This window comes from Diabrotica virgifera, chromosome 9 (genome assembly GCF_917563875.1).
Source record: "Diabrotica virgifera virgifera chromosome 9, PGI_DIABVI_V3a".
Classification (NCBI taxonomy): Eukaryota; Metazoa; Arthropoda; class Insecta; order Coleoptera; family Chrysomelidae; genus Diabrotica; species Diabrotica virgifera.
In genome coordinates this window covers 19,251,280-19,267,166 of record NC_065451.1, presented here as the reverse complement: position 1 = coordinate 19,267,166, position 15,887 = coordinate 19,251,280, and the positions used below count along the sequence as shown (strand labels likewise).

The following is a 15,887-nucleotide window of genomic DNA, read 5'->3' as shown; positions in this document are numbered from 1 at the left end:
TCATTGGAATGCCCAATCAGAGCAAACTATCCGCTGTCCTGCGAGTAGCACCTATAATTAAGGTTTATTTAAAAAAATTCCTGACGCCGTGATAGTTAACCGAGTTTAATTTTGCAAATTGCAAATGGAAGGCACAGTACACTTCTATATGGAAATAAAATTTCAACTTGCTATCTGCTTTATTTTTAGTCCTGTAACATTTTGAAAAAATGAATTTTTTTTGCGAAAGCTTGATTGCAAAATTTATTTTGCAAAATCTATTGAACCGATCTTAATGAAATTTACAGTGTTGTTTTACTGTATCATAAAGTTTTTTTGGGTGAAATATGAAGGTCCTAAATGTAGCAAAATTGGTTGAAAAACGTAAAATGCGAATACTTGTTTTTGTATGGTTTTTTCGCAATTATTGCTATTTTGCAACAAGGGTGACTGTTTGTTAAATTTTTAGCTAATTCTGTATTGTAGGAAATTTAATTACACAACTTTTATGTCAGTACAACTTTTCTCGGAAATGAATACTTTTAAAGTTATAATCAAAAAACGAAGAAAAAAATCTAATTTTTCTTTCATTTTTTGACATTTTGATTATTTAAACAATATTCCGGACCTTTTTGAGAGGGAGGATCACTCAAATATTATTATTTGAGTAATTTTCAAGCAATGTCTGCAAAAAATTTTGAGTCACCTTTCAACGTCCAAATGTACTAATATTTTTACAGATGCGCCCTGGTCTATATGTATTTATTTACTACTTCTTTAAGCGCATTTGACAACAACTTAATCACTTTTTTCTTAGTGTACTATTATTTCTAAAAAAGATTCGTAATTTTATTTTTAAGTTTCTCTTTTACTATAAGTACTCGTACTATAAAAAAATGTTTGTCGAGAAGATTTTTTAACAGCATAATCAATCTTCCTCGTTTTTCCAACACCTCACGTATCTATAATTTCAGTTCTGATTTCAGAGCGAAACCTAGAATGTCTGCGGTGGCGGGTCGACGAACCTACACGGAAGACGAACTCCAGGCCGCCCTCAGGGACATCCAATCGGGAAAATTGGGCACGAGGCGAGCCGCCGTCATATACGGGATTCCCAGGTAAGCTTTTCCCAGTGAAAAGAGTCTAAACGGCGTTCATGAATCTAGACAAGAAGTTAAATACGTTCTTGGGTAAATTTCTTATGACTAAACCACAGTTTATCAACGAGGGTCTACTAAAATTTATTGAAATAACAGTATGTATTTGCAAATTAGTATACGGGCCATTCCATTTCAAATTACTCAATTTTGGAGCAAAAAAATTTTGGACCTCCGATTTGTCTGAAAATTGGTATATAGCTTCTACGGGACGTAAAAATAAGATATTTAAGGTCAAAAAATTTTCTTCCTCATTTTTTCTCAAAATGTTATTTTATGCGATTTTACAGTGATTTGGTGTTTATTTATACAAATTTGCATTTTGTATCGTAAAGTATCAATGGAAAACATAATATTTTAATAGAAGAGACTCAAAAATGTCATTATAACAAGTTACTTTGATTCAAAACAAGCTTTTGATCAAATTTTATAGTGTAGAAAACGTTAAAATACCGTTTTTTACATTTTTCTCCATTCCCAAAATACATCATAATCGATTTGGCTGAAAATTTGCCCACAGATAGACAAAACATAGGACTTTAAGTGGTGAGAAGGATTTGAATTATATTACAATACCAAAAAAGTTACATGTAATATTATAGTCAAAAATATAGGCGTCTACTGTAAGTACAATTAACTCGAAAATATCGACCTCACGACAAAAATTGTTAAAAAGAAATTGTAATAATGGTAAATACGATTTATTTGGAACAATTTCAGTTCCTACCATTTTTGTCGAAAATTTAAAAATGGCGGAGATATTGAGCAAAACAGGTTCTCCTTTAAAATCAAGATGGCTGCTAACGTAACGGAGGAATTCATTCGTGATTTTAAATTTAGGCTACTATTGACTCCCCTAAAGATCAGAAAAATAAAATTTTGGGCAGCTCGGCATTCAAGGTCAAATGCTATCCCGACTGGACTAATATATACTTTTGAGTCTGATATTACTGCATGTAACTTTTTTGGTATTGTAATATAATTCAAATCCTTTTAACCACTTAAAGTCCTGTCTTTTGGCTATCTGTGGGCAAATTTTCAGCCAAATCGATGATAATGTATTTTAGGAATGGAGGAAAATGCAAAAGACGGTATTTTAACGTTTTTTACACTATAAAATTTGATCAAAAACTTGTTTTGATTCAAAATAATTTGTTATAATGCCATATAATGACATTTTTGAGTCCTTTCTATTAAAATATTATGTTTTTCATCGATACTTTACGACAGAAAATGCAAATTTGTTTAAATAAACACCAAATCACTGTAAAATCGCATAAAATAACATTTTGAGAAAAAAAGAAGAAGAAGATTTTTTGACCTTAAATATCTTATTTTTACATCCCGCAGAAGCTATATACCAATTTTCAGACAAATCGGAGATCCAAAATTGTTTGCCTGTGTGATTTGACATGGAATGTACCATACAGATATCAGATAATAAGTATACAGATAATAAGACTTCAAAATGTGCCATAAATTTTTTTTCTACGAGCGTGCAAAAATGTCAACTTTCGCGCACGCATTTTAGTTTAGAAAGTTTCACTTTTCCGCACGCGTGTTAATTTAGATATGTTAATATTGCCTTATAGTAATTATAATACATGCAATAAACTAATATTTAGATATTATTTACTAATTTATTGCAAATATATCTTATTGTGTTCCTGTTTTAATGAAATTAACGCGAGAATTCGATGAAATAAAATTATTTTGACATAATATTCGAAAGTCAAATCGGTAGACAATAACAGTCGTTTTGAATCATCGTCATGGAAACCAAGATCGTCGTCATGCTAACTAATTATATTGAAAGTTTGATTTTGACAACCTTGTCAAAGAATTAATTTTTGTATGTATTTTCATATTAATTAAATTAATTGATTAAGATTTGGTAATTTTTTAAAGACTCGTAGAAAAGACATTGTTCCTAACTCTTGCAGAAAGTCTCTTTTCCGCACTCGACTGCTTGCCGAACTCCCGCTTCGCGTCGTTCGGCATATTGCAGTCGCGTGCGGAAAAGAATGACTTTCTGCACTTGTTAGGAAAATAACTATTTCCGCTTTATTCCAAATTTAACTTGTAACTAATACGATTGGGTTATGAGTTATAATCAATTTAATGCGTCTATAAATATTTTTTTTCATAAATTTTTACACGACTTTAAATCATTTTAATAAATATCGAGGTTATGTTATACACGAATATGACAATTTTATTGATAAAAATTTAAAAAATGTTAAAATTTTATGATTATTGACAAATTTAAGTACCTATGAAATGTGTTAAAACATATACCTTACTATCCATTTATATTGATAAAAAAATCGTTTTGTTAAAAATACGTTGAGTATAAATTTCCTTATGACTTTGATTGAATATAACCCCCATAAAATTTTTATGGGGTGTCCAAATTTCATTATCATTTTTTCTTAAAATACTACTGCAATAAGAATACCACATGTCCATTTTTAATAAAAAATCTGTAATAGTTTTCGATATATTGGAAAAAATTAATTTTCATTTTGTAACTTCAAAGGTCTGTAACTTCTTTTCCGTGCACATTTATACTAAGGTAAGTTAGGTTCAATCGAACTATTTTTGGTCCCAGAATATGCGATTAAATTTATGACCTGTATTTTTGTTACACCCTGTATAGACAGTGACTAAATGTGGTGTGTAATATGCTATTTGATGAAATTCCCAATAATTTGAACGAGAAAGTTTACAAAGTTAGACAATAAAGTCAGTTTATGAACTGGTTTCCTGTTCTCTGTAATGAAACTTGTGATCTAAGTATACGGTTGGTCTAAGTCTGATTTGATAGTTTCTAGTTCTTCTTCATAGCTGAGACCAGAGACATATTTAAAAAATAAAGCAGATAAAACGTTCTTTTACCCAAAACCAATTTGCTATCAGATGATAACGGAACTCTACTCACTTCTAAAAAGACACAGGTGGAAATAATATTATGGATGATTGATGATGGAAGAGAGCACAGAGAGCTCCATCGAATATATAAAAAGGGAGCAAAAGATTTATGCAACAAATATTGCACAATTGCTCTAATTGCGCACTGCAGTAAGCTGCTTGTACACATAATTCTAGAGAGGATAAATTTTTATTTCCTGAAATTGCAAAGGAAGAAGGAGGATTCTTTGCCGGACGTAGTAATAGAAGAAGACTGAGTAATAGACTAAATTATTAATATAATTTACGTTGTGTGGACTGTATGTTTTAGACATATATATTATATAATACAGACAATATTATAAGTTTGTAAAAAATCATACCAAAGTCCTGTTTTATCACTATCACACGTATATCGCGAACACATATGCCACTTTCGCACGCGGTTTGACAACTGTTTCGTGTACGAGTTTTAATTGTTTTTATTGAGTTAACGGTTATTTTGTGTCTAATTATTGTCTTTGGCCATTGCATAGGGAATAAAAGCGTTTGTTCAACGGTAATTCAACACAGAACAAGGCGAGAGTTCATAGTTGCACCCAAAGAAAGGTACAACTGATATAGATATGTTGCACATGGAAGCTAACACCAGAGAGAGTTATTTGCTACTTTTACTGCCTTTGGGGTCAGCAGATATGAGTTTGAACCAAAGATAGAGAAAGTGACCTCTCTCGCAATGTCCAAGAATATTTGTCTGTATTGGAAGGGGTGTAATTAGTTAGGGATGAACTAGGTACTGTTAGTCAGGGTTGGCTTAAGAAATATTTAAAATTGAGGATGAAAATGATTGAAATCATGCAGCGAAAAATATAAGAAAATTTTTTGCACGTAAAAAATTTAACAAGGCTGTTTTCTGATGTTATTGGGTGCCTATATAAAATAAACATAGTCATAATAGCTTAATAAAATAAAAAAAAATCAAAATGTAATTCCGTACAGGTTGGAACAACTTTTATATCAAAGTTTAGGTGAATACAAAAGATATTTTCAAAAAGTATCCAAATCATATGAGGGGATCATTGTTTAAATAATTAAAAAGGGGTCATTTTTGCACAATATTTACTTTTTTAACTGCTGAGGTAATTTATATCATAATAAAGGTCCTTAGGATTTTTTTCTGCAAAGCTAAAGAATAAATATTTTACCTAAGACTTACTAAATTAAATTTGACCCCCTATTTATTTAAATAAATGATAGTTTACTATAAATTATTTTATTTGATAGCAGAAGTTGCAATATGTTACCATTATTATTTATTTTCAAATGCAAAAATGCGGTTGTTACCAAAAGAATATAAAAAACCAATACAGAAGTAAAAACTTCGAGATGTATTCTGGTATAAAAATCGTTTATTTAAAACTATAAAATGTCATGGATTGCAAAACGTTTTCGTTCTATACAGAACATCTTCAGTGCATCCTGCCGAGTAGTTTGAAACTAGCACACTGTAAATAGTGTTAACCTCATTGTATATGGTTTACATAATATAATATATCAAAATTTAATGATTACAAGTCGATGTTGATAGTTAAAGTGGAAAACATGCTAAAAGGGTGCCATGGTTCCCTGCTCGAAGATGCTAGGTACTTGCCAATTCAATGGGCACAGACCAACTGTTGATCTGTGCCCATTGAATTGGCAAGTACTTAGCCTCTTCGAGCAGGGAACCATGGCACCCTTTTAGCATGTGTTCCACTTTATCTATCAACATCGACTTGTAGTCATTAAATTTTAAATTTTAATATATTATATTATGTAAACCATATACAATGAGGTTAACACTATTTACAGTGTGCTAGTTTCAAACTATTCGGCAGGATGCACTGAAGATGTTCTGTATAGAACGAAAACGTTTTGCAATCCATGACATTTTATAGTTTTAAATAAACGATTTTATACCAGAATACATCTCGAAGTTTTTACTTCTGTATTGGTTTTTTAAACTATGGTATACAGCCAACTATTGGGATTTTCCCATTGATTTTTTTTAAAGAATATAAATCTGTGTACAATCTCATTACTTTTATTTTTATGTATGTTTTCGATAAATGTATTGATAAATTCAAATTTCAATTTAACTCTCCTCTAAAATGGCATTTGAAAATTGTCCTAATTTGTTTATAATTTGTTTTTTTAATAACGTCACGGGGATTAAACATTTTGAAATGCTGTTCAGATAATCGGGATTCTGGGAATTTTTCACTAATTAACAAATTTTTTTTGTCGTTTTCTTCTTCTTTTTTTTTCTTATAGTAAAAGATATAGTTTTGCTTATAGAGGGGAATACCCAATCTTTGAGTTGTAGATTCTAGACCTCAAAATAATAAGATTTAACCAAAATTACTTAAATAAAATATGGCTCCTTATTGAGTTACAGGGTGTGATATTTAAAAATTATTTTTGCTCAGTATTTTAAAACTATTCGACGTATCCTTATCATATTTGGTACAAAGTGTAGGTACTCTATGAAATGATGTTAAATACAGGTTTCTGGCTATTACCAGAGGCGTACGACAGGGGAAAGCAAATAGTTGACCCTTCCCAAATTCTACGTCACTGGCGAAATTTTCAGTTTAGCGCAATTTTTAAATTTTCCAATACTCTCTATGTAAATAACATACTCTTCACTCGTACCGATAAAGTCATTAGTTTTCGACATATTTGAAGTTAAATATGTAACGGCACAGTTATTTTAATTAATGTTTTGTGCCGCTTAATTTTTAATTTCAAATATCTCGAAAGCTAATGATTTTATTGTTAAGACTAAAGAGTATATTATTCGGTCTTAGTGATAAAATTATTAGTTTTCGAGAAATTTGAAACTAAAAATTAAGCGGCACAATACATTAATCAAAATAGCCTAAATAACTATGCCGTTACATGTTTAACTTCAGATATCTCGAAAACTTATGACTTTATTGTTACGAGTGAAGAGGATGTTATTTACATACAGAGTATTGGAGAATATAAAAATTGTGTTAAAATGGCAATTTCACCAGTGACTTAGAATTTGGGAAGGGTCAACCATTTACTGTCCCCTGTTGTACGCCTCTGTTATAGCCGAAAACTTGTATTTAACATAATTTCATAGGGTGTATAGTACTTACACTTCCTACCAAGTATGAAGAGGATACGTCGAATGCTATTAAAATACTGAGCAAAAATATTTTTTAAAATTTGTAAATAAAACACCGTGTAACTCAATATGGATCCATATTTTATTTAAGTGATTTTGGTTAAATCTTAATGTTTTGAGGCCTAGAATCGACAACTCAGAGATTGGACATTCTTAATCAAACCCCCTCTTTAAGCAAAACTATATCTTTTACTATAAAGAAAAAATGAAGAAGAAAAAACGACAAAAAAATTGTTAATTAGTGAAAAATTCCCAGAATCCCGATTATCGGAACAGCATTTCAAAATGTTTAATCCCCGTGACGTTATTAAAAAAAGAAATTATAAACAAATTAGGACAATCTTCAAATGTCATTTTAGAGGGGAGTTAAATTGAAATTTGAATGTATCAATACATTTATCGAAAAATACATAAAAATAAAAGTAATGAGATTTTACACAGATCTATATTGTTTTGGTAACAACCGCGTTTTTGCAATTAAAAATGTAGTAACATTTAATAAACAAATTAAATATTCTATTTAACAAATTAAATGTATTTTAACCAATTTTTTTGCTCAATGCTGGCAACATAGCGCAACTTTTCCTATTAAATAAAATAATTTATAGTGCTATTTCTTTGCCCATTTGATTTTTAAATTTTATATATAATTATTTAAATAAAAAGGGGGTCAAATTTTATTTAGTAAGTCTTAGGTGAAAGATTTGTCCTTCAGCTTTGTAGAAAAGAACCCTTAAATTAAAATGTAAATTACCTCAGCAGTTAAAAAAGTAAATATTGTACAAAAATGACCTCTTTTTAGTTATTTAAACAATGTTCCCCTTATATGATTTGGATACTTTCTTGAAAATATCTTTTTTCTCACCTAAACTTTGATATAAAATTTGTTTCAACCTGTACGAATTTACATTTTGATTTACATGTAGTGTAATTTTATTTTTCTAGACTATAATGACTTTTCTTTTTTTATATAGAAATTACGTGAAATAAAAATGGTGTAATACTCGTATTGAATAAATATTTTTTATTTGCAGGTCGACGCTTCGCAACAAAGTGTACAAATTGGCCCTAGAAAAAGAAAGAGAATCTCATCTCAATAGTTCTACTCCTAACGAGGAGGAAGCTATGGAAGATGAAAAAGACTTGTCCGGAACGGAAGAAGAGAAGGAAGTTGAAAAAGCCTTGGAAGGTCCTTTGCTCTCTATGGAAGACTTGTTCAGGTTTAGTGCAGGTCGAGAGGTATGTCCAACACAATAAAATCACAAGATTTGTTATAATATATTCGTTGAAATTTAGATTCCAGATACCCTGAAGACTCTCCTTCAAAAAGGCGGTCTAGACCAGAGCGAAGTCCCTTACCTCCAAAACATTCTCCTCGCGTCGCAAACGATGCTTCCGACTCAAAAACCTCCCGATGGCTCAATGGTCACCAACATGATCCCCGAGCTGATGAAGCGCATGATCGCCGAAGAACAATTGCTGAAGATGCAGAACAACGGTGATAGCGAGAAGATCATCACCAGGCCGAGTCCCAGCAATTCGGTGATCACCAAAGGCGAACGAACCAAATCGGAATCCGATATGGAAGCCGACGATTCTCCATCGAATGTGATACTAAAAATTCCGTCCTTTAAGCCGACGACGTCGAGTAAAAACGGATGCGATACGATACGGAATCCCGTCGAACCTACAGGTAAATATATAGTCCACAGGAGGGTAAATTTCGCTTTGTCTTTTCAAGTTGAATGCGTAATTGTTACACCTGTCGGCTTTTTGGGAAAGTACCATTCATTTTTGATTTGTTAGGTGCAAGTTGCAAGAGGATTGTGAAGAAATTGAATTGTTTGATTGGACAATGGCACTTTGCGAGGTGGATGCAGTAATAAAATTGTGGGTTTGCGAGGTTTCACTTGTGTTAGTGATTAGTTTCCCTGCAATAGTTATATGTATATTTTAATTAGCTTTAAAAACGTTTGGTTGCGCCTATGGTGAGGCAAATGAATGTTTAAATGTGTAACTAATTTTAAAATGAGGTTTTCCACGCCAATGGTAGGCTTGAAACGCTTAAGCATAAGCTCAGAATTAGTAAATTAGTAACAAAAGGGTTTTATTGAAGTTTTGAATTAATGTATGTCAGGAACCCGACCATATCCATTGACTTTGAGAAATGTGTATCACGCTAATGCAAATTAAAATTATATGACACAATGTGAGGGAGTTACCTACATAATTCTTCTTTCTGAATTTACCTGACGTGCTACTAAGTGAGTATTCGGCTCGAAGGACCAATGAGTTGGGCTGCTCCTTCAGATTTTTAGGTGAAGAGTGGACTGTAACTTCTTAGAAGGTTGAGAAAGCCACGGTGAGCAGACCTATTATAACTATTCTGTACAGGAATCTACTCGTTTGGGTTTATTAACAATGCTGGCTAAATATTAAGCTGTTTAATGACAAGCAAAGAATAAAAAATCTGGCAGCATCAGCCAAGATTCCATTTTGTTTGTAAAGAGCGTTTCTATGGGTAAAGCCGCGTTCACTCAGTAGCTGGCGACAACGCAATCACCACAATCAGGCCGAAGGATGTCTGACTTCCACGCAGATGGGCGAAGATTGAATACAAGCGCCGCGCACCGGTGAGAACATCTAGACATTAAAAAAAAGCCTCAGGTCGAGGGAGCCTGAATAAAATGAGTACCTTTGGAAAACCAGGGGTTATAATAGGCGGTTGAAGCGTAGCACTGTCCCTGTTACCTTCCTTGTTTACCGTAAGCCCTAAAGATAGCAGACTACCCAGCTATAATCCCAAAGCCACAGTGGGGGTATAAAAGGGAGTCTATTATTATTTACCATTCATAAACACAACCTCAAAAACTAAAAATCATGTATACTAATATTAGTACATTTTCTTCTTCACATGTTATATCAGAATAATCCGACGTTGGTGATGAAGTGATGACCATTGCAAAGGCTTCTACAACATGAAATAATTGCCTTTCATTTGATATCTGAGTCCATTCATGACCGTTTTTTAACCACGAAACTTGTTTTCTTCCTACATTTCTACGGTCCTATATTCTGTCTTTAAGGATCAGTTGTAGTATTCTATATCAATTTCCCCTCAGTGTTTATCCCAGATAAGACATTTTTTAGTGTTTAACAGTCTGTATCAATTCCCAATCTTTGTTGACGCTCCTTAATTTAATGCTTCCTCATTAGCTTTTCTTGCTGTTCAAAGTATCTTGAACATCCGTCTATGAATCCACATTTCCAATGCTTCAATTCTGTTCAAGCTTGATACTTTTGGTATCCACACTTATGCACCATACGAAACTACAGACCAAACATAGCACTTATTAACCATTGTTTATCTTAGTTCTAAACTGAGATGATTATTGCAAAGAAATGTCTTGATTTTCATAAAGGCAGTTTTAGTCATTGCTGTTCGGCGTTTTATTTCTATGTCTGGAGCTAGTTGGTCCGTTAAGACAGTTTCCAAATATGCCATTTTGTGAGTTTTTCAACTGGAACCCTATTTAATTGAAGCTCTGTATCTGGATATAGATTACGTCTAATTCCTACTTCGTGCATACGATCAAGCAGATTTTGGAGATCTTTAATATTTTCTGATAGAATTACCTTATCGCCCGCGTTTCTAATTACATCAAATAGTTCCCTGTTGATTTTTATTCAATATCACGGTGTCTCAAGTTCTTGTTTAAATAACTGGTCCCAGCAAATATTGAACAATGTTGGGGACAAAATGCAAGCTTGTCTGATTCCTCGTTGTATGGAGATTTGGTCGATGTACTTATCTCCAATTTTTACTATATCAGTTTGATTCCAGTACAAATTTTTAATGACACAAATATCTTACTGCAATAATTTTACATGCTGTACTTTATCGAATGCCTTTTCGAGGTCCATGAAGCATGCAAATATATATTTTCTTTGATCACAGCATTTTTGAAATAGGATATTTAGCACAAAAGTGACTCCCTGGTTGTCATAGCATTTCTATAGCCAAATTGGGTATCATCGAGATCTTGTTTGCATTTCTGCTTTTCTATATTTTATCCTTAATCTTGTTTTGGTAGACAGCTCATTTAGGCCATGGTCATTGCTTTTTATTTGCGTATCTCAAAGACAAAGTGAAATTTACCAAGTAGTACACAAGTATCATCTAGTAATCAATGCTAATAATTTCTCTAAATTTAGTAGGAAGCATAATTTCACCCCCGGTCACCAGCGAATCGGGATCTCCTCCAATCTTACCAACCAAGGGACTTATAATTAAAGACGTCAAAGACGTTATTGCTCAAAGCATTAGTCAGAAGTTCCAACAGTCCATGGAACCGAGGAGGCCCATGATGGATATGGAGTTCAAAAGGAGCGGCTTCACGCCGCCGCTGGGAGCGGGAATATCTGTCATCAAAACGCAGCACGATCTCAACCGACAGTTCCAGCAACAACATCCCAAACCCCAACAGCAAAGTTCTAATAACGCTCCGACGGGAGGAAAAGGTGAGTTACTTGTTACCAATACTAATATATATATTTAAAATTGTCATTAAGTGGTTATATACCCTAGGTTTTTTATTTATTTATCAAATAGAATCTCTGCTCCTTCCAGCACCGGTGGTTTTAGACCTTGTAATGCTGTCTCTTTTTTGAAATTAACGATTTGGTTTTTTGAGCATTGACTACCAGATTCTCTTGTTTACACCAGTCATCAACTATATTTAGGGTTGCTTGCATTCTCCTACACACCACCTGCGAAAATAGCCCCTAACAATGATTGCAATATCCTCAACGTATACTGAAAAAGACTTTTGTGGAAAGATTTTTGAGAAAATCATCTACCATGAATACCCAAAGTAGAGGTTACAGAACTTCTCTTTGTGGACAGCCTCCACCTGCTCTTGCTTTGATGGTTACTTTACCCAGGGTCGGTATTACTATCCTATTCTCCAAGAATTAATTGTCCTTACGAGTGGACTTGTTCCACCTGAAGAAGGTGTTCCGCTTCCTGAACCTCCATATGTACAGAAGTTTCACTGGAGCAAGTTGCTACTAGCTTTTTATCCAGTGCTTTTGCATTCCCTTTCTTGCATTAGAAAGTTAACTTTCCCATTTCGAAAGAGGATGACATTTGAAGTTTCTGGAGCTCTGCTTAAAATTCATAATCCATTGAGAAGGTCGATAACATCCTATTGTCTGTCTCTAGGCTACCTTAGAGTGTCCTAGAATGTGTCCTAAACCATGGTTACTTATCCTTAGTATATTAAGAATTTTTTTGAAATCAAGACGTGTTCCATCTTCATCCTATTCTAAAACAGTGTATAAGTGCGGCGTGGGTAGGTCTTCCCATTCGAAATCCTTTAGAGATGCACTCTCCCAAGGACTTAGAGATGGAATCGCCTCCTTTTATCCAACTAGCACTTTGTATCATCCGCACAGTTAAGTTCTTCCCCGGTCTTCAGGAAGCGAACCTAAGGTTCTGCGTTCGGAATTTCTTCATAAGTTACCAAGATGGCATTCTGGACTGCCTTATCCACATCTATCTTGGATTCTGGGAATTCTGTTAGTACTTCTGTAACCTTAACAGAACCGGTAGTATCGCTGAAAGTCACATCCTCGGTTCTTGGCTTTTCTCTTTGCGTTGACTTTCGAGTGGTGTGCTTCTGTCTTACCTTGGTCTTTTTGGACCTTTTTTCTTATGAGCTTGTTTTCATTTTGTCATGCTTCTAATGGGTTTAGTATTTCTTTTGACCTTTCAGCAGACTTGATGAAATTGGACTTGATTACAGCCCTTTTGGCATGGATGAAATCTTGGCCTTGTTTCACCAGGTTACTGATTTTGGCTCTAGATATGCCAGATAACGTTTCAGCCTTAATATTTTCGTTTATAATGATATAGATGTCTTCCACCGCTGTTACTCTGACAGACTTTGTGGTTTCTTGCCTTTCAGCTTGGGAAATTTCTTTAGAACTTCCTGGCCTTTGGGTGTTCGGATTTTCCCTAGAAGTTGCCTTCTTTTCGTCTTTAGGTACCTTGTTTTTTGCAAAGAGCTACTAACTTACGGGTTTTTTTCACTTTTATTAATAGTTATAAAAATATAATGAAGCTATAGTGTTTATTTTAATTGATGTTGCAGGAACAAGACCAAAACGAGGCAAATACCGGAACTACGACCGAGACAGCCTCGTGGAAGCAGTACGAGCAGTCCAAAGAGGCGAGATGTCAGTACATCGAGCGGGCAGTTACTACGGCGTACCTCATTCCACGTTAGAATACAAAGTGAAAGAAAGACATTTAATGCGACCGCGCAAACGTGATCCGAAACCAAATCCAGTCGATGAAAAAATCGCGAGCCTTAAGCAAAACGACATCCGCAACGCCCAAGACAAGATGAAGCCTCTCATGAAACCGCCACAGAAGTTCTCGCCAACGTCACCAAACGGAATGAAGCTTACGATGTTCGAACCAGGAATGGCGCCTTTGGCGGGGTATAACCCACCTCCTTTTCCATTCTGGCCAGCTCCAGGTTTCCCTCCTATACCGTTGGACTATGCCAGAACACCAACCTCTCCCTTTGCTGGACCAAATCCATCGGAATACTTCGCGTCGCAAATGATGCAGAAGCTCCAAGAAGATTCTTCGAGAACAACCCCTCAGGCTTCAGGAGGTGGTCCAACTCTATCCAAAAATGCCAGACAAAGAGCTGAGTCTCTGTTGGAGAGTAGTTCAGCGGCGAATGGATCTTTTCTAGACGGGATTATCAGATCGAGTTTGGAGTCGGGTGTTCCCAGTAGCGAGAATAAGACTTCGAACGAAGATAAGAACATCGCTCCTGAGAACATGTCCAATAAAGCCTTGTTGGATCAGTTGTGTAGGAATAGCAGGCTTACGCCTCTTTCCAAACCCACCACTTCGGATGGAAATCACAGTTCAGAAGACGAATCTTGTCGGAAAAGTCTTAGTCCCTTGAATTTCGCCACAGGTAACTATACTCGATTTATTATACTTTAGTTTTTATGTTGTTTGATTATCAAAGTGTAACATTCGAACTACCACAGAAAGTTGGGGGTTAATGTATAACAATTAAACTCCAACGTATTGGAGCTAAATGTTTAGGTTCAGTCACTCAGGTGTAAGTTCGTCTTATCTTAATTGAAAAAGTGAACAATGAGTTTTGGAAGGGACAAATAAAACTCAGATTAACTAATCATATTTATTTTATATTAAAACAAGCTGAAAATGCGAGCATTGTCATAACGAAAACTTTGTTTATTTACGTATTTTAATTCATAATATGGAAAATTTGCTATTATAAAAAGTTGTTGAGAACTAAAAATTATGTTTTAATTTGCAATTATATCATTCTAATTTAAATGTTGTGAATTATAAAGGTACTTTACTCTTGATCGAAATTCATATTATTTTTTATATACCTCGTATAAAATTAATAAAATTTGATATATGATGGTTGCATCATAAATCTTAGACCATGAAGAGCTTTTTATGAAGAATAACTTTTCTTTGTCAAATTAAAAATAAAAGAGTTATAAATGAAAATGTTGTTGGTATCCATAATTTGAGAAAAATCTTCAAAATATTTTTTTCCATTAGAAGGATGTAATTGCACATATAAGACCATAATTTTTATTCCAAACAACATTTCATATATTCGGTTCGCTAAACTCAGACACAACTGGCTAGTGATTTTAGTCAGTAATTTTGCCAATTCGACAAAAAATAATTACTAAATAATTAATAATTAGATACTAAATAATTAGTAATTTTGCCAATTTCGGCAAAATTGGTAAAAAACAAAAAAATTACCTACTAAAATCACTAGCCAGTTGTGTCTGAGTTTAGCGAACCGAGTATAATAACAATTTTCATTTCATAACAAATATAATAGTCCATTTATCATTAGGTAGTCCCATTAAAGGGGAGGCCGTATACTCGTATAAACCTTTGTAAAGATATTAGTAAATTATTGCTTTCAAAATATACTCAAATTGTATTTTTGAACATCTTATTTATTTTATATAATAATTAAATTCACTATCAACTGTCATTGATATTTTATTAAGACTTAATTTAAAATTTAGTTTGACATTCACGAAATGTCAAACTCAAATCTCAAATGTAAATAACCTATGCTCTGCTTAACAAATTCAGATAGACCGGGCAGTATCGTCGCCCCCGCTAGCAAAATTATTCCGATTCGATTTTTTTGCACAAACTTACTCAAAAAGAGGTCCTTATAACATATCCACAGGGTGCCGGTCAGTGCCGTGGTCGAAAAATTGTTTAAACAATTTTTTTTAAACAAATTCACTAAAATAATTTTTTCTTTCGAACAATTTGTTTTTAGATAATTTGGGTCATTCTGAGCAAAAAAGGGCTCTTGTCATTTTTCTCTAAAATTGATTGTTGTCGAGTTATATGCGATTAAAAATTTGAAAAATGCGAAAATAGCCATTTTCATGGCTTAATAACTCGATTAAAAATTATTATTATGAAATTCAAAAAGTAACAAAATCAAGTTTCAAACCTTTTCTTTAAGGTCCTGAAGAGATTTTTGACATTATTTTATTACAAAGCTGTTATTTTTAATTATTAACATTTAGCGCTA

At 33.5% G+C, this 15,887-nt stretch overlaps 1 protein-coding gene across 1 annotated transcript in view; it reads left to right on the top strand.

Moving 5' to 3' along the window:
• LOC114331414 (mushroom body large-type Kenyon cell-specific protein 1) overlaps positions 1-15,887 on the top strand; it is a 511,943-nt gene that overhangs the window by 483,527 nt on the left and 12,529 nt on the right. The window contains exons 5-9 of the mRNA XM_050660952.1: positions 966-1,097; positions 8,277-8,481; positions 8,539-8,935; positions 11,458-11,763; positions 13,398-14,243. Coding sequence (XP_050516909.1) covers positions 966-1,097; positions 8,277-8,481; positions 8,539-8,935; positions 11,458-11,763; positions 13,398-14,243 — 1,886 coding nt within the window. The remainder of the gene's footprint in view (positions 1-965; positions 1,098-8,276; positions 8,482-8,538; positions 8,936-11,457; positions 11,764-13,397; positions 14,244-15,887) is intronic.